The sequence below is a fragment of the Salarias fasciatus genome, chromosome 17, assembly GCF_902148845.1.
Source record: "Salarias fasciatus chromosome 17, fSalaFa1.1, whole genome shotgun sequence".
In the NCBI taxonomy this organism is placed as follows: Eukaryota; Metazoa; Chordata; class Actinopteri; order Blenniiformes; family Blenniidae; genus Salarias; species Salarias fasciatus.
Genome location: NC_043761.1, coordinates 7,492,806 through 7,510,259, shown reverse-complemented (window position 1 = coordinate 7,510,259; position 17,454 = coordinate 7,492,806). Strand labels below are relative to the sequence as shown.

The 17,454-nt window shown below is 46.7% G+C and overlaps 1 protein-coding gene across 4 annotated transcripts in view; it reads right to left on the bottom strand.

Annotated features, from left to right (window-relative positions):
- Positions 1 to 2,070: 2,070 nt before the first annotated feature.
- The window catches only part of celsr1a (cadherin EGF LAG seven-pass G-type receptor 1a), a 64,012-nt gene continuing 48,628 nt past the window's right edge, over positions 2,071 to 17,454 (bottom strand). The window contains exons 10-36 of one of the 4 annotated variants that reach the window (XM_030113402.1): positions 17,187 to 17,353; positions 16,889 to 17,074; positions 16,703 to 16,816; positions 16,451 to 16,625; positions 16,217 to 16,358; positions 15,443 to 15,563; positions 14,401 to 14,584; positions 13,584 to 13,685; positions 12,642 to 12,733; positions 12,144 to 12,353; positions 11,861 to 12,044; positions 11,629 to 11,772; positions 11,362 to 11,548; positions 10,817 to 10,984; positions 10,550 to 10,676; positions 10,266 to 10,466; positions 7,194 to 7,368; positions 6,930 to 7,042; positions 6,643 to 6,722; positions 6,429 to 6,555; positions 6,188 to 6,313; positions 5,942 to 6,075; positions 4,388 to 4,488; positions 4,142 to 4,282; positions 3,749 to 4,015; positions 3,262 to 3,658; positions 2,071 to 2,754 (exon numbers count right to left, since the gene is read on the bottom strand). In XM_030113402.1, the coding sequence (XP_029969262.1) occupies positions 2,730 to 2,754; positions 3,262 to 3,658; positions 3,749 to 4,015; positions 4,142 to 4,282; positions 4,388 to 4,488; positions 5,942 to 6,075; positions 6,188 to 6,313; positions 6,429 to 6,555; positions 6,643 to 6,722; positions 6,930 to 7,042; positions 7,194 to 7,368; positions 10,266 to 10,466; positions 10,550 to 10,676; positions 10,817 to 10,984; positions 11,362 to 11,548; positions 11,629 to 11,772; positions 11,861 to 12,044; positions 12,144 to 12,353; positions 12,642 to 12,733; positions 13,584 to 13,685; positions 14,401 to 14,584; positions 15,443 to 15,563; positions 16,217 to 16,358; positions 16,451 to 16,625; positions 16,703 to 16,816; positions 16,889 to 17,074; positions 17,187 to 17,353 (4,190 nt within the window). In that variant the 3' untranslated portion in view covers positions 2,071 to 2,729. The remainder of the gene's footprint in view (positions 2,755 to 3,261; positions 3,659 to 3,748; positions 4,016 to 4,141; positions 4,283 to 4,387; positions 4,489 to 5,941; positions 6,076 to 6,187; positions 6,314 to 6,428; positions 6,556 to 6,642; positions 6,723 to 6,929; positions 7,043 to 7,193; positions 7,369 to 10,265; positions 10,467 to 10,549; positions 10,677 to 10,816; positions 10,985 to 11,361; positions 11,549 to 11,628; positions 11,773 to 11,860; positions 12,045 to 12,143; positions 12,354 to 12,641; positions 12,734 to 13,583; positions 13,686 to 14,400; positions 14,585 to 15,442; positions 15,564 to 16,216; positions 16,359 to 16,450; positions 16,626 to 16,702; positions 16,817 to 16,888; positions 17,075 to 17,186; positions 17,354 to 17,454) is intronic. The other 3 variants (XM_030113401.1, XM_030113404.1, XM_030113403.1) reach the window with 3 other exon arrangements.

The following is a 17,454-nucleotide window of genomic DNA, read 5'->3' as shown; positions in this document are numbered from 1 at the left end:
GTCTTTCACAAAGGAAAAAAAACATGGCGAATCAAAAAAAAAACAAATAAATAAAAATTTTGCTACCTGCACCAGTTTGCTGAAAATGAGATTTTGTGGACACAGCAAGTTACTAAAATAGACACAAATCAGGCAAAGAAAACACAGATGTTTAAAATTATTGCAAATAACTCAAAATCCATGTTTAACAGTTAAAATAAGAAGGAAAAACCTGGAAAACAAATGAGAAATCTGCAAGAGTCTCGTAAAAAAAAAAAAGAAAAAAACAGACAACTTCAACGATAAACAAGACAAGGAGAAATAAAAGGAGAAGCTCTCTGGCAAAGAAACACAATAAAGATGCGAAAAGTAATGGCAGAGGGGAGAAATACTGCTGAGGCATAAAATGATAATAAAGAAATTGAACTCGAATAATGACAAAATTACGCAAACAATGATAAAACAAAGACTCAAAACACATAAATCATGGCACTTTTTTTTTTTTTCTGTTAGGACGTCTTGCTTCCATGGTACAGGTGGAGAAGAGGCCTTTAACAAGTCTGTGCCCGGAGGCTTCGCTGCCTCATCATCCATCCATGTGTCCCACTGCAGCTGCTGTGGAAAACAACGCCGACATGACGGAGAACGACGGTTTAAACGGTCATTATTAGTTACACACGTGGTCATTGTCAAGTAGACGTATTACCCGAGCTGACAGTAAACCCTCGCTGAAGACCTCCAGGTCGTGTACAGTTTGAACTTGCTCCTCAGTGCCACCCCCCACCCCACACACACACACACCCACACACACACAGACGAACAATACAGACCGACTGAACTGTCTCCTCTTACATGCCCTTGTATGGACATAACGTCTTCAGTGTGAACCCTGCTTCTGTTGGAATTACTCCAACACTGACTTACCTGTTCTTCCAAACCCATTCTCCTCTTTTTCCAGCTAATACAAGTCTGTGAGGGAAACTGCTATTAAGACCCGTGCTTCACAGTTTCTATTCACTTGAAATTCAAAAATGAGACTTAAAAGTTTAGACTTGCAGATAATACCAGCATATATTACTATAGACGTTTCATAACTGTGCTGCTGTAGGTTTACGGTGTTGAATTTATTCGCACCGAAACCAAAAAGTCCCAAAATCGGTTCTTCTGTGAACTAACAAACGTTTCCATACTTCTCCCGAGCGGCGCAAAGGCGACAAGACGTTTAAAAAATTCATCAGGTTGGTTTTAATTTGACAGTCACAATCATATTTTTCTTTCCAGTGTCTTGAAACCATAAAAAATAAATATACAATATGTTACAAAACATTTCCAGTGTCTGGGATCATACAAAAAAAAAAAAAAAAGCAACAACAGTTACAAACAGCATTGATTATGCAAAGGCAAAACACTGGGGTGTAGAAAGGCATTCAGTGAGTGGTAAACGTACTGTAATGCAAGTTTTTTTATGTATTAGCTGCAAAATACATTGGAGTTTGTGTCATTTTGACTTTTAAGTCATTGAAAAAAAATAGAAATAGAAAACAATCTGATGAAATTTCACTTGATAAGATGGAGCTCGTTGTGTGCCAAAAGATCGATTTTTTAATTCTAAAGGACAACTGAGTTAAGTTGATTGAATTCCAACCGTAATCCTCAGGACTTCGGCTGGCGTGGAGTGCGCTGCGTTGCATAAACCGGCCGGACGGACACTGGAAAAGAAGGCTTCATGTTCTACAGTGCTCGAACTGAAAAACAATGTTTTCAACAGAGAGAGGAAAAAAAGAAAGAAAGAAAGAAAAAGAACAAAAAAGTCCTCTTCATAACGTGTGATTAATGTTCGTTTCGGCCTTCCTGTTCTTTGTTTACCTGCACTCTCACACATCTTCCAACATGCCACCACAGAGCCTGCTACAGGCCATCGCGGTGTGTGAGCGCTTTAAGGCTTCGGAGGGGGAGGAAGGCACGGGGGACTGTTGTTCCGAGTCTTTCAAACCAGCATACGAAGTGAATTTTAATTTATTGTAGTTTAGCGAACCCGTCCTGGGTTCCGCTGCGATACAAAATAGAACATTTCTTCTTCACCTTTAAAAAAAAAAATTATCTACACATTAATTACACTCTAAATACAGCGAAAGGCAGCAGAAGCCCTTCTTTGAGTTAAAAAAAAAATAAATCAAGGTAAAAGAAGTAAAGAGCACTTAGTGTGAGACAGTGCAGTTCAGTGTCGGGGTCTTTGAGGACAGGCTGGACCCGACACTTGAGGGACTTGTAGTCCTTGAAATCGGTCTGGACTACAGATGAGACTGTACCACAGCGACTGTGCTCCCGACTGTCTCTCTCTTGTTTCATTATTTCTTGAAGGATTCTTCATCTTTTGACTCTTCGTCGTGGTTTTGGCACACGTGGCTCCACTTCGTCCGACACAGAATTCCCTTTAGTATTTCTCACACATTTCCATCATCTCTGCTTTTGTTTTTTTTTTTTTTTTTTGTTTTGTTTTGTTTTTTTAATCCAAGGCAGTCCTGAAGTCTGCAAGTAATACTGCTCTCCAGAGAGAGGAGATGTAGAAGAGGGACGGACGGACAGGTCGGGCTCGGGGAAGTCTTTTTCTCCCCACCGCGGCCCAACCTTCAGGCCTCCCCCTTCGTCTTCAGCTTTTCGGCTCCTCTCGGTTTCCCCTCGTCTTCGGCGGCTCGTCCGGCTTCCTCTTCCTCTCACAAGGGCGGGCTGGTCAGGGTTTTCCTAACAGGTCAGATGGAAGTCTCATTACTGCCGCTGTTAACGGAGGACAGACGGGGGGGGGGGGGGGGGGGGGGGGGGGAGGTAGCAGGGGAGGGGGTGGATGTGAGGATGAAAAAAAAACAGGACACGGACATGCGAGGTGAGGGTGAGTGCAGGGATGCAGGAGGTCAACATGCAGCAGATTTAAACAGGGCGGTGGAGTTATTTCATGCTGAACATCATTAACCTCTCCTATTGACAAAGCGATTGAGCAAATTCAAAAAAATCTAACTTTAACATCATGCATGCAGTGTGAATAGAGATCTTTTGTTATTATTTAACCATGAACAACTTCAACAAAGGTTTTTCAATCTATTAAATAAATGCTTGAATAAGTATAAATGACTTGTCGAATTAGGTTTGGCGAGATGAGCACATGTTAGAATAGTATTTCTAAGCACATTAAGAAGCTGTGAGATTTTATTTCTCACAGGTTGTTTAAGATCAAGGTTCTGATCCACTGTGTATAAAGGAAATATATTTCCCCCCGAACCGCCTTACTCTGAGTCCGACTCGTTCCCTCCGTTGACCGTCCCGGACTTCAAGTGCATGGCCACGCCCCCGTTGGTCTCCCTGTAGACGCCGGCTGGCGGCGGGCCGGCGGGGATCTGAGGCCGCGGGGCGATCGGCGGCTTAATGAGGGAGCCACCGCCACCGCCGCCACCGCCGTGGTTGCCCAGGCGACCGCCTTCGTTGGACGTGAGCGAGGACGTGCGGGACGGCGGAGCCATGATGTTGACGGAGGAGGGAGGCGGCGGAGACGAGGACGTGTTGTTGTTGTTGGGCGGCGGCGAGGTGATGGTGGGGGAGTTGTAGTCGCTCAGCTTCTCCCTGAGGCGGTTCTTCATGTTCTTGTCGGTGAGCGGAGGAGGGTAGCTGATCTTGTTCTTCAAGATACCTGAATCGGACAAAGACAATCATGACTCCGCCCGATGAAACCGATTCTTTCATTCATCCGAGCTGAAAACAGAAATGTCTGCCGTCTCACCCTTCCTCTGCTCCGGCTGGTGGTTGCTGTTGCTGTTGGGCGTGGCGGGAGGAGCCGGGTTAGCATGGCCGGGAGTCTGTCTGTCCTTCTCCTGGAGAGCCTCCTTCTCCTTCTCGCCGACGTGGTTGAGCTTATTCTCGGGGTGCAGCTCCACGTTGACCTTGGTCTCCACCCGGAGCCTCTCGGCCCCGCCCGGGTCCTCGCTGTCGCTGGCCGTGGTGGCCTCGGTGGGCCAGTAAGGCTTCACGTGATTGGACCCACCGTCAGCTGGGAAGACAAAAACACGGGTGGAACAAGAACTTCGGTTTGTGTTGTAAAACTGGCAAATCTTCCAAAAGAATGAATGCTTTTTCTAATCTATTCAGAGCACACTTAGCGGAAACCGACACCGACCTTTGGGGGTGCTGTGAACCGGCCTCTCGTTGTTCCACTTCGGCTTGACGTCGATGTCGTCGTCCTCGCTGTCGGAGGAGTGGGACGAGGCATAGGAGGAGCTGTGTTCATCGACCGACAGCTCGCTGTCTGAATCGGAGTCTGATGGGCGGGAAAGTGGTTTTACTGTCTGAGTGACCTCAGCCGGGGGCGACAGATGCGGTACAAGGCGCTCGGACCTGATCGAATTTGAAACGCAAAACTCACCGTCTCCTTTGGAGCCGCTCCTGTGGAACAGAGGTCCATCCAGGTCTGTGTGTCCTTTAGCAGTTCCTGAAGAAAAGCTGGGCTTCTGGCCTGACTCCTCCCTGGGAAAACAAGGGCAGAGAGGAGGAGGAAGGAGAATGAGCGGAGGTTTAGAGGAAACGGAGAGGGGAAGTACAGCGTGGCAGACTTCTAAGGTTGAACAGCTGACACACAAGGCGTCTCTCATTCCCAAACATCTGTTGATTGCATCTGAAAATGTGGTTCAGGTGTTTCAGATTACAGCCAGTTTTTCATGGACAGACCGCAAATTCATTATCACACCTCAACCTTGGCCTTGAGTTTAATGTTTCAAGCAGCCACAGGATTTGAGCTTGATCCCAACAGACAGGAGCGAGCTCTATTGATGGACCGGTCCTTTCAGAATGAGGCGGCCCAAGTCGCCTGTGGGGCAAACCTGCTTCTGGAGGCTTCACCTGTCTGATGTCTGATCTGAGAGAAGCTTCTGGAAGCAGCTGAAGACGAGCCAACGGCTGCAGGGAAGAGGTGTGCATTACATTGCATTCACACCTCAACAGGTACGATCGCATCGTCCCCCGTGTCTCCTCCCCTCCTTCCTCTTTTCAAGTTTCTGCTCCCTGCCTGCTGCGCCTCCTCGACTCTCCCCCCGCGGCGTTTTTGCTCTCCCTGACCCGACGTCCGGGCTCGCGTTACCCAGATGACAGCTTTACGAGCCGAGGCGCACAGTCAGGCCGAAGCTCGATGTGAAAAATGCTCAAATCTGCCCGTAAATGTAACATGACTCTGCCGCAATGAAAACATGCCTGTGATAAAGTGAAAACACACAGATGTACATGACTGAGAAGTAACATTAACTGAAGATGGTTTTTTAAATGACTTAACATACGGCACGATGTTGATGCATACCTTTCCATAAAATACCATTTTTCACAAATTGATGACGCCGATTCAATACATTACTCACATGATCTGACATTATATGCATAATTAAATTCCAGTATTAATTATGTAATAAGTTCTATGATCAAAGAAGCAACAGATGATCTATGTTTCAGGAGATCCTGCATTAAACAGTTGTAATAACTGGTGTGAGCTTTTTTTTAATCAATCAATTACACACACAGCAAAACAACACAGCTGAATGAATGAATACGGTGATACTCAGAGTTGTGTTCGTTCACTTTGGTTGATTTCAGTAAACATTTTCTGGATGTGTGTATCAGTTTTTTTTGCCACCGGGCCATGCACCAGCCGTGCTTTCAGAAGGATTACCCATAATTGGCTGCACGCATGCAAGCTGGCCAGAAATGGAAAAAAAAAACATCCTCTAAGATGACGCAGAGAAGGAAGGCACAGACGCAGAACGTGTGTATTTGTGTTTCACAGTGATAAATTAGGGGGCTCGGGTGTGTGTTAGTGGTAAACATGCGGAGAGGGGAGACACGAAACGAGTGAAATGCGCAGACGGGACGAAGGGCAGACGTGCACGGAGGTGGCGCAGGAGAAGCGGCCATGCGGTCAGTGAGCGTGTTGTACCTGAGTGCGTAAGCCAGGTAGCTGCTGCGGCTCTTGGCTGACCTGAGCGTGCTGTCCAGGGACACGGTGGACTCCCCGATGCCCGAGCGGTACAGGCCGTCCTCCGTGTACGTGTTGTTGCAGTTGAGGGAACGCTGGAGAGAAGGGGGGGGGGGGGGGGGGGGGGGGGGGGGGGGGGGGGAAGACGGACAAATGTTAAGAAACTAACTGAAACATGTCAAAACTTAAATGTGTTTGTTCACGTACTGTGAGCAAAGACGCCCTCGTGGTGCTGGACTCATCCGGGACGCTCTTCTTTCCAGTGAAGACATTCTTGAGGTTTTTCCTCACCTCTTTGTTGAAGATCACATGGCAAAAGAAAATGAAGATGCCCTGTGACAGCAAAAAGAAAGAGGCTCATGCCTAAATGCACATGAAGAAAACATTCCACCATATGTCAAATCCTGACATTAAACGTGTTCACTGAGAATTGGCAAGCGTTGAAAACCTGCAAGCAGCTGAAAACAGCGAACAGGTAGTGGGAGAGCATGATGTCGCTGTTGACGGCCATCAGGCCGAGCAGCCAGGTGGCGCTGATGAGCAGCAGGAGGATGAAAGCCATCCTCAGTGCAGGACTGGAAAGGAACACACACACACATTTGTTTTCCATCTTTAAAAATCACACAGAAAATCAATGCAGTGTGCGAGGCTGACACACTCACATGGCGCCCGACTTCTCTGCAGCCTTCTGCCTGCGGCCACACGACGCCTTCGCAGCCAGGATGAAGATCACTATGTTCACCTGGAGGGGAAGACCGAGATACTTGATCAATCTTGTTCACTGTTTTCCTGGAGAAGGCATGTTTTTCCCACGTATGTTTAATTCAACAATACAAAAAAATATGCTGACTGAAGTAAAACAAATGAACTGAAAGTTCCTGCACCCTTAAATTCTGAAAAGCCAAAGACAAAAACATACATGAGAGACATTAGAAGTTGTTGCACGTACCAGAACGACCACAAAGATGGGTCCAGCAAAGCTCCAGATGAGTGTGTCGTGGACAGAAAGCCAGCAGAAGTCTGGATTTCCATAACCCTGAGGATCCAGGCCTACAGCCAAGCCTGCGCAACAAAGAGGAAGTGAAAAACACAGCATTAGACTTAAAAAGTTTCACAAAGCTAAATTCTTTTTTTTTTTTTTTTTACTTTCACCCCTCTCCTCACTGGTTTTCTCAGCCTTCACTACACAAACCGGTGTGAAGCAGCGTCTTACCGGTGATGATGGCCGGGATTCCCCAGCCCATGGCGTAGTAGAACCTCATGTGCCCGTGGTTGATGTTGCGCAGCTCGGTCAGCATGCGGTAGATGTGCAGCCCCTCCACGAACATCCAGGCGAAGGTGCACATGTAGAAGTAATGCAGGAGGATGGCGATCACCGTGCACACAAACTAGGAGGAAGAGAGCCGGAGATCTCTGATTTATCTCTTTGCTGTACTTTCTTCCCTTTGTTTTTGGAATTGAAGTAAAGTAGTTTGATGCGTAGTAGTTTGAAGAGATGTTTCCAGTGCAACACTTGCTTGGAGAACAAAGTGACTGAAGTAATCTGCAGATTTCAACAAATTTACACATTTAAAAATACAAGCAGACAACATCAGACTAGTTCATGTTATCAACAACGTTTTCATGTCCGTTTAGGTAATACAACACTGTCCCAAAGCGTTTTCTCCTCTTTTCCTCCTTTCTCTAGGTCTCTGGTTTATTATATAATTGCAGTGTGTTCGGGAATGCCCAGCCATTTCAGACATTGCATATTTTAGTGCTATTCTGAGATCAGAGAAGAAGAAAGAGCGACTACCTCGACAGGGTTATAAATCACACGACAGAAAGCCCGAGGCACACCAGCAGCATTCCACTACTCTGGCACAAACAAACACACAAGTCGACTCTCGATGGAGATTTTGCACACGCACACACACACACTCACACACAGAGGAGCTTATGATTTGTTTGGGAGAGACACAATCTGATTCATTTTCTGTTATTTAAAAATCTCCTCTCTGCCCCGGCTTGCAGATAACGCAACGCACGCTGACTCGACTCCACTCATCACTTCAGCCAAAACACACTGAGTCAGAAGGTTTCTACAGCGCAGGAGTCAAAACTACCATAACTTATCCAAGGACTGGAAATTTTCCCACGCTTGATTTTTGTTTTTCTTATCATTTCGTCAGGTTGAGAGAAGATCAGGAAGCTTACACTCGTTCTGTCATTCAGTTCTGTCAACTCTGGATGCACTTCTTTTAATTTGTGGGCAACTTTTAGATATGAGGGCTAAATTTAAAGTGCATTCTTGTTTTCACACTGGTAATTACAGAGTATCTAAGCAGGAGATATGCGTCTGACGTCATGTCTCTCGCCACGTGAACGACGAGGCGTGAACTTGCCATAAAGCCTCTAAATTATCGCTGTCGGAGCACGTAAACACAGCAGGGAGGTTATATGCGATAGAGGGAGGGATTCATCTCCGATCACTTCAGCTGTGACTACCGGAGCCGGGACGTACATCTGGTTGAAGGCTGCAGCGTTACGGTCAGATCTGACGACGTCTTCATGTCTGTCTTCACGGTTTTTTTTTGCAGACATCTGGTTCAGCCTGACGAGTCAGAGCTGACACATTTATCTCGGATTGTCGCAGCATGAGGGGGGTGTGATCGATTTATTTTAGTGGTTTCAACTTTGTGAGCTATTTTAGCTGTTTTAAAGTTACACATTTGTGATTCTTGTAACAACTTTCGAAGCTCCACCATTCATTTATAGTTTATATCGTTCTTAATTCCCTCTCAGTACAGCTGTTGGATTGAACAGCATACCTAATGTTCAGTGAGGGTTTACAAAGATGAGGGCGCTCCTGACTTTCTGTTTTGACTCTTGGCAAGAAATCAAAAAGGAAAAAAAGTCCACATAAGATCTTTAATGCTTTTTAAATCTGTCCTCGTGTGGCTCCCGTGAATCTGCATTTTCTAGACTCACTCGGAGTGATGAAAACCAAGCGGATCGCTCGTCAATTAAGAGATCAACGATGCTACGCGACTCTTAGACATACATGAGAGTCATCAAGGAAAAAACTAAAGTTGTTTTGGGAAAGCTGTGCCAGGGCCTTCCACCCTGAGGCCTGCTGCTGGAGACAGGTACCAGTCAGAGCATGTCTCCAACACCGGGCCACATGAGTGTGTGTGTATGTGTGTGTGTGAGTCCAAATATCTGTGTGAGCTGACTTCAAAGAAATCCTGCACCTTTTGATCCCTCGCTGTGTGTGTAAGTACGTGTTTCAGGCTGTGATTGTGACAAAACTCAACATCCAATTACGTTATCAGCCGAGAACAATTAGCACATTGTGTTCCTTCCATCAGACTCTAAACCCGCTCCGCTAACAACTGCGCCACTTTAATTATGGAGGCTTACAGTGACAAAGGCACATCCACCCGGCCCTGTCAGTTCACTAAAATGCACTTATGGCAGGTTGAACTTGGCAGGCAGCGCATTCCTGACTTTCACCCACATTATTCAATCATCAAAACACAGAATCTGATGAATGAAGAAAGACTTTTGGAAGGCCCTGCCTCATTAAGCTTTAAGATGCCGTTGCTGGGCTGCCTGCAGGCCACACCAGATCTTTTTTTGACTTCTTTAAGAGTAATACAGTAAGCAACAGAGAAACATGCAGGAATTTAGGAATTTAAGGAATGTTTTGCAACATTTGCACAGGAGAATTTTCTTTAGAAAGTCAAGGAAATGAATTGTTCTGGCATTATTTTTAGTGAAAACCTTGTTCACCTGCCTTGTGCAGAATATCTTTACCTACAACCAATGTATAATGAGATGTCCACTGCCTGAAAATGCTCCCTAAATGTATTTTTATGTTTTGAGACTGTCATTATAGTTAGAGGCATTTCCTCAACTGGCCCACCATGACTTTTTGTTAGCAACCTTTATTCTAACATATTCTCTGGGTTGTACCTTAAATTTTGACTTTTTTCTCCATTTTTTTTTCCCAAATTTGAACTTATTTACTGTAACGCTCCGGTAAATTTACTGATTTTGATCTATTTTATATCTGAATGAATCAGGCGTTATGTGTCCCATCTTGGGAAATTTTCAGATGGGGGCATGAAGCCGTATGTTTCTGATGTGGCATAGCTGATGTTTCATTGGTCGATCACCCGTTGATCACTAACTTAATTGTTAAATTTATGCCTCAACAGGGTTTTTAGTTCTGATTTTGCGATTGGAAACAAGTTAATTTGAACGACATCCAACAGCTATAGGAGATAAAAAAATAACTGACCACGTTGTCGGTCTGATTGATGCCAAGCAGGAAGACGAGCTCGGAGAAGAAGAGAGCCGCCACCAGGTTCCTGTGGATGGCGTGGAGGTTGGAGCGGAGCCGGCGTAAGAGGCACAGCAGGATGAAGGTGAGGAGGAGGAGGAAGAGGGAAACCGACACCATGGTGTAGGTGACGATCTTCAGGGGGAGGACGTCGCCGTGCTGAGGGAGAAAGAGCAGATCCAAGACATTCATCCCACTTGGAACTGAAACGATCTCGTGTGGACGGGAAGCTGCAGCTGTACCTCTCTCTTGGAAATGTCCATCAGCACGGCGAAGCTGGTCATGTGGTTACACTGGCAGCTGATGTGGCTGCTGTTCCTGTTGAGCACCTCGCAGCCTTTGGAGGACCAGCCGCCGGTACCTCCGATGCTAACGGACAAACAGGCGTCAGCACAGATCTTAAAATCATTCAAAAAGTTTCACTGAATTGTGTCATCTTCCTCATAATTTTACAAATATCAATAATATGTGCTTCATCCTTTTGCTTGTGTGTTCAGAGCGTGACTCACCTGATGGAGTGATCCCAGTACACACACACGGGCTTGGTCCGCTCCTCGGTCTCCAGCAGCGTGTACTCCAGGGTGATCGGGGGATCCAGGATGGTGGGAAGAGGCGGACCCTCACTGTGGACGGTGGCGCTCACGATGGCCGAGTTGATCACTGGACGGTTGGGGACCCTACACACCCAAACACACACCCACACACACACACACACACACACACACACACACACACACACACACATACAGTAGTTAAACATGTACACTCTTACTTTTTAATAATAGCAATAAAAGATGAATAATTAGAGGTTTTGGGGTGCGTACACGCTGCTGAGAGTACTTTAGAGTTTGTAGGGTTCAGATAGAGTGTGTGTGCCTATTTCTGCCCCCTTAAGCATCACTTTGTATTCTTTGCAGCAAATCAGCCGTTAACTGGATTATTCTTTGTAATCTAATCCAAGTAAAGTACGTGAGAAAGTTTGTTGAGTTCGCTGCTGAAAGAGGTCGTGATCGTGGACGCAGAGCTTGAAGGTGGATTCTTTTCACGTGTTCACCTCAGAGTCCTGCGGTCGGGGTCGAATTTCTCCGGAAGGAGCATCCCCAGTGACTTGTACACGATCACCACGGCGACGGGCAGAGGGGCGGCGGGCTCCAGGTGGCGCCGTTTCCTGTCAGACACCGTGTGCTCCTCCTCCACGGGGGCATCGGTCTGAGCTGGGGGGGCAGGAGTTTGCTCCACGACTGTAAACAAAAGGTGTGAGCTTAGGCGGCATGAAAGCAGAGAAGAAACTTGAGTTAGTTGATGGTTCTCCTGTTCTTACCTTTGTGGACCTGAGGGCGCAGGGTAAACTGCGGGAAGTGGACGGAGGAGCCCAGCTCTTTGGGGTACGTCTCGTGGATGTCGCCGAAGTGAGGGAACGTGGCTTTCTCTGGGTCCGACACATCCAAGTAGTCCACGGTCAGAACTGAAGAACACACACGAGGTGACAGAGGAGAAATATGATGCATCGGTTTAACTACAGATGAGAAAGCGAACGCAGGTCCGCCACTCACTCATGTTCTCCGTGACGATGGTGAAGGGTTTCAGGTAGGTCTTTCTGACATTCTGGGCCAGCGTGTTGGCGTAGTCTTCAAAGCTGCGGAGCAGATACGCGGTCCCGCCCTCCGTCCTCTGGATTTGCTCCCAGTGGTCTTTGTTTTCAGGATCCAGTATGGCGCTGCCGGCTCGCACCAGGTTCTGGGGGAAGTGGAAGGAACAGGTTCAAACCGAAGACTTAATGGACGACGAGCGTACAAATGAGTGTTTTCCAAGCAGCTTGAAGTTGCTCTTCTCTACCTCATTGAACTCTGCGTCCCTCATGGCGGTGAGGTCGAAGCCTTCCTGCCGGCTCTCGTACTGCAGCACGTCGTTCAGCAGCTGGCCCGCCATCTTCACGTCGTTGCCGAAGTAATGCGGCGTGTCGTTGGTGGCGCTGTGAAGCGAGCGCACGATGGCTTTGGAGAGCTCACCGTCCATCCTCGAACTGTTGCGACGCAGGTCCTCGTTCTGGACGAGTCGGGAGGAGGGAGGGAGGGAGGAAGGGAGGGGTGATGGAAAATAATGAGAACCAGTCAATCCTGTGATTAGCTGGAGTGTTAGGTTCACGCTCACACACAAAAGGTCAAATACTCAGATCACATATTGAATGGCGCTCAAATTACACTTTGTTAAAGACACACCAGCTTCTTTACAATGCAGAGTTTTCATCTCTGGTTATTTGAACAAGAATTACTGAAAATACTTGAAAAATGTTAGCAGAAAATGACAGTGTGCCCTATTATGTTGAGTTTTTACCATTTTCTTCAGATGAGTGAAGGTGACTGTGGTGCAGTTGAAGAGTTCAGGTGAAAGCCAGCCCTTCTCACTGCAGTGGCGGATGGCAGTACCTGGAAAAAAAGTCAGAGAAACAGCAGCTTATTGCATGAGTACCTCAGTCACTGCTGCATCTACACGACATCTATTATACTTCTCATTCACTTTATGTTTACGTGGCTGAAGTTCAGGCTGCAAAGGCAAATGAGATCTGCAATTAAATGTACAGGTAAATGTGAGGAATAAATATCAGTCCAAAAAGTGTAGTAAACGTGGTGCCAGGACAGATACGATGTTGTCAGATCAGGTTTCAAGGCAGCATTCTGTTTTAATAATAGTCAAATTAGGTCAAGACTTTCAAGATCTAACTCTCACTTTCAGAGTTTAAGAAAAGACTCCAACCGCATGCAAAAGTCTCCTCGAATGCTATTGTTGGCTGCCAGTTGGAGCTAAGAGAGTTCACAGAGGGATGCTCGCACATAAATCCCCCAACGGGCTTTAGGGGACAACAAAGGGGTAACCATGGCAATGGCGGTTGCTGAGAGGGTAACCAGGAAAGTGAGAGTGTTTAACTGGGAACGAGTGACGCGATGATCAATGCGCGCGCGCACACACACACACACACACACACACACACACACACACTGAGGACTGAAAAGAAGAGAATTACTATCAGCTCTTAATGTTTCTGGTGTCTTTCCAAAAATCTCTACAACCAAACGAGTTCTTCCCGTGGCACAAACAGACCAATCAGAGAGCCTTACTGCACTGTGAAGCCTCAGAGTTTAGCATACAGAGTGGTGATAAAATGTAAACTCGTTTAACTGATAAAAAGTGTCAAATCTTTCTGTACTACGCTGAAATAAAACTGATCACAGCCAGTGCTGGCTTTAGTTACAGGAAAGGGAGGGAAAACGTGCTCACCCAGGGATCCCTTGGGACAGTTCATGGCAGCAGGGCGCCCAAACTTGGTCCTGGGCCACCAGATGCCGGCATCGAAGGCCTTCGGGCAGACTTCATACACCACTGTGGAGAAGAAATGAAGCTTTAGCACGAATGTCATTTTAAAGAAAGTAAACAGTGGGATTACTGGTGTGAGAAGTCATCATTCACATCTGAACACTTGGTTTATTGGCACAAATTCTCCTCTCTGTGTTCACTCACTTTGATTTTTAAGATTGACTGTATTTAAATCTCACTGATCCCTGGGACCGGAACCATTTCAGCCATTCTGTCAATCAAAACTGAACACAGAAGAAAGACACTGTCCCGTCGAGTCCTCGCAAGTCCCATCACGCTCTCCAGCTCGGAGGGGTTTCATATAGGCTCAAGCTGTAAGCAGAGCAATGTCCAGTTTCTGGGAGTGACTTTTGTGGTTTTTGTCTCCTTTTCACTCGGGACTGTTTTGTGTGTGTGCAGTCCCGCTGCCAACTCAGCCCAACAGTCGGCCTCGCCTCTTCTGCTTGACTGGGTGGCGACAAAGATGTGAAGCCGGCCCGAGCGCAGCACCAGCAGATGTGAGCGACACCATTTGTCTCCTCTTGACACTCCACCGATTCATCCAGACCCACTTTGTGAACCCGGAACATTTCCAGACACAAGACGCCCGAATGCTTCTTTCTTATCACTGTCCATCTAATTTATTAAAATCGTGTGATCGCCATGGTTACGCAGTTGATTGCTCATGTGCTTGTAAATAAATCTAATTGCTGGTTTACATGAAACAGATGCTTCCACGTACCCTGGCATCCGGTGGCGGTCACTTCAGTGAAGGGGTTATCGCATCGGTTGCACTGGCGCCCGATGACGCCCCCCTTGCAGAGGCACTGCCCAGTGACGGGGTCGCACGTTCGAGACTCGGAGCCGGTGGAGAAACACTCGCAGGGGTAGCATGTGTCCTCGCCCTTTGGGCGGTAGTAGTTGTCCTGCAGGAAAAAGGAAAAGACGCAGATTACCGAGTTTGCAGTAAATGGAAAGATTCTGAAAAGTCAGAGTTCTGATAATTTCTTCTTTTTTAATTCTTTTATTCTCATCTGAGCACGCATTACAAATCACAAATGAAGGTGTGGTTTACAGTACATCTGTAGTCTGCATTTTAACTTATTTTTTTTTCTTTTTTCGTTTACATTCAAGGTCATTAAAGTGGAGAAGATGGGCTCAAGTTTCACTGGAAAGCCAAAGACTGAAAAAACGAATAAATCAAACATGAAATAAAATGCTGTGCAGACTGAAGAGTAAAATCAATATTCTAACATCTCTTGATTTTCAGATTAAACAAAATCCTACTTTATAGCGTTGACATCTTCAGATTTTTTTTGTATGAATTTTGTAAAAACCATTCCATTTTTCCACCATGACACATAATGAATGCATGGTGTTTATACATTCGTCAATAGCAGGTAGAAAAGGCTTAAGAAAATACCGATAATACCTATTTTATGCCAAACGCATCACTTCCAGCATGCACCAGTCGTAGTTGTTGCACTCAAAGTTTAAATTGAAGCTTATCTTCTTTTATTTGTTTTATTTTTTCATTTTTCATTGCTCATACAGTAAATTCAGAAAGAATAAGCTTCTCTTCTCGTCATTTTAAAAATCTTAATGAAAATAACGTCCCACACTTTTAAAAGCACTGTCCAAGGGAAATGTGTGTATTGAGCTGGATCCTAGTTTTGATTTATATATTTTCTCTTCAGCTTGAAACACAAACCAGAAGAAATCCACTCCAGTGTTGCATTGCGTTTGTAAAAAAAAAAAAAAAAATCACACTCTGCTTGTTTTACCTTGCAGCGACACTCTCCAGTGGTCTTGTTGCAGTCTTTATGGAATCCTCGACTTGTGTCGCAGTTGCAGGGGCCGCACATGGGACTGCCCCACCAGCCCTGAGGACAAGGCCTCTCCACTCTACCAAAGACAAATAAGAAATTAATTGAAGCTTGTTCAAACTGTCATTTCTCTAATGACTGAGTTTATCTGGATTTTCTGTCGGTACAGAATTGTTAAAAAGTGTTCAATGCCTTAGTGCTTCTGGCAGCTAATCTGACTTTTATGTGTTACTCACTTGGCACCGACTAAAACAAATCAACCGGCTGATTATCAGTACAGTTTATCTCCAAACTGAGTAAACTTCCTCCACATGAGTGACTCTGCTTGGCTCGATCAGACAAACACGCACACGGCTTCTTCCTCCCCGGAGAGAGATGTGATCTCCATCGCTGCGCCGCGATCCGATCCGGAGCGGGCGGCAGGATGAGGGCAGGAAAGACTAAACACCTATGGAGGCTCAGCGAGGCGTGGAGGGGGAATCCCACATCCCGGTGAAGACGGGGAGCGGTGCGTATCATGGAGGTCGGGGTTCAGGAGGAAACGAGTGCTTCAAGATCGAGGGCTGCTTATTCACATGAACTGTCACACAAGTGCCAGATGAAATCCCCGATAGATGTCTGATATTTGGTTACTTCTTACTGAAGTCTCTCTATTTTCCCTCACACACACACACACACACACACACACGCACTGCTGATATCAGATTCCTGTCCATTTTTTTTTCTCCTTACTTGTTTTCGCAGTACTGGCCGTAGTAATCCAGTCCGCATTCACAGGTGTAGCCGTGGGAGGAGCTCGGCTTGCGGACGCAAGTGGAGACGTGCTCACAAGGGTTGAGCTGACAGGCGTCCACACACTCCTTCCCAAAGTACCCTGCGACGGAGAAGAGACACCCTTCAACCATCCGGGGTGGGGGAAAGAGTTCATCGTGCTTCGTGGCGTGTGTTAAGGGCGGCGGGCGTTACCCGGGTCGCAGACGCAGGTGTGCGTGCTCCAGTCGTCGCTGCAGTGGCTGTTCTCGGGGCAGATGTTGGAGTCGCAGGGGTCGGCCAGGTCGCAGCCGTCCTCCACGCGGATCTTCAGGCCCTGAGCCATGTTGATGTTTGCCACATTGGTGGACGTCTCGCCCATACGCACACCCTGACAGGAGAGAGCGCACGTTACGAGTGACAGTAAAACACAATGAAATATCTCAGAAGATGCGAAAAAAGACCAACTTGTATGCAGCCGACGAATCCCTTGATGACGTGGTTCCCCTCTCCAGGCAGACCTCCAACGTGAAGAGTTTGTAGCTTCAAACCCGGGAGGTCATTTCCAATCACCACCGACCTCTGCTTAGAAACACACATTTATTTCTCGGATCTTTTTCTAAACTAACTTTCTAAACCACCTTAACCACGCACCTGGTACATGTCGTAGTCCAGGGACACGGCGGCCACGTATTTGATGTCCTTGCCGTCTTTGACGCTCGTCAGCTCGACCAGCAAGTGGTGCCATTCCCCGTCGTTGACGCGGACCTGGGAGAAGCTCAGGGATGCCACCAGCTGCTGCCTGAGCAGCACCTCCATGCGGACTTGCTGCTGGCTCACCTGGATGGAAGGACAACGAACTAAAAGTTAGTATTCAGGGGAACTGCTTCCACTGTACGCCGATGATGAACGAGTTTATCTGGCAAAATGAGTTGACAGTGCAGAATCCCACCATGAGGTTGATGGTGGAAGACGATCCAGCATTGGCCTGCATCAGAGTACCGGCAGGCTGCCTGGTGCGAAACATGAGGCCCATGTACCAGGGAACGGCCACGGTGACGTCCGGCTCGCTCCAGGACACCAGCGCCTGGCCGTCGAAGAACTGAGGAGACGGCATGACTGTGGAAAGACGAAACAGGGAAAATGAAGTCACAATTAACCATATCAGATCTGTACCATAATGCAACAGGCGATAAAATACAACCATGTATTTATTTGCT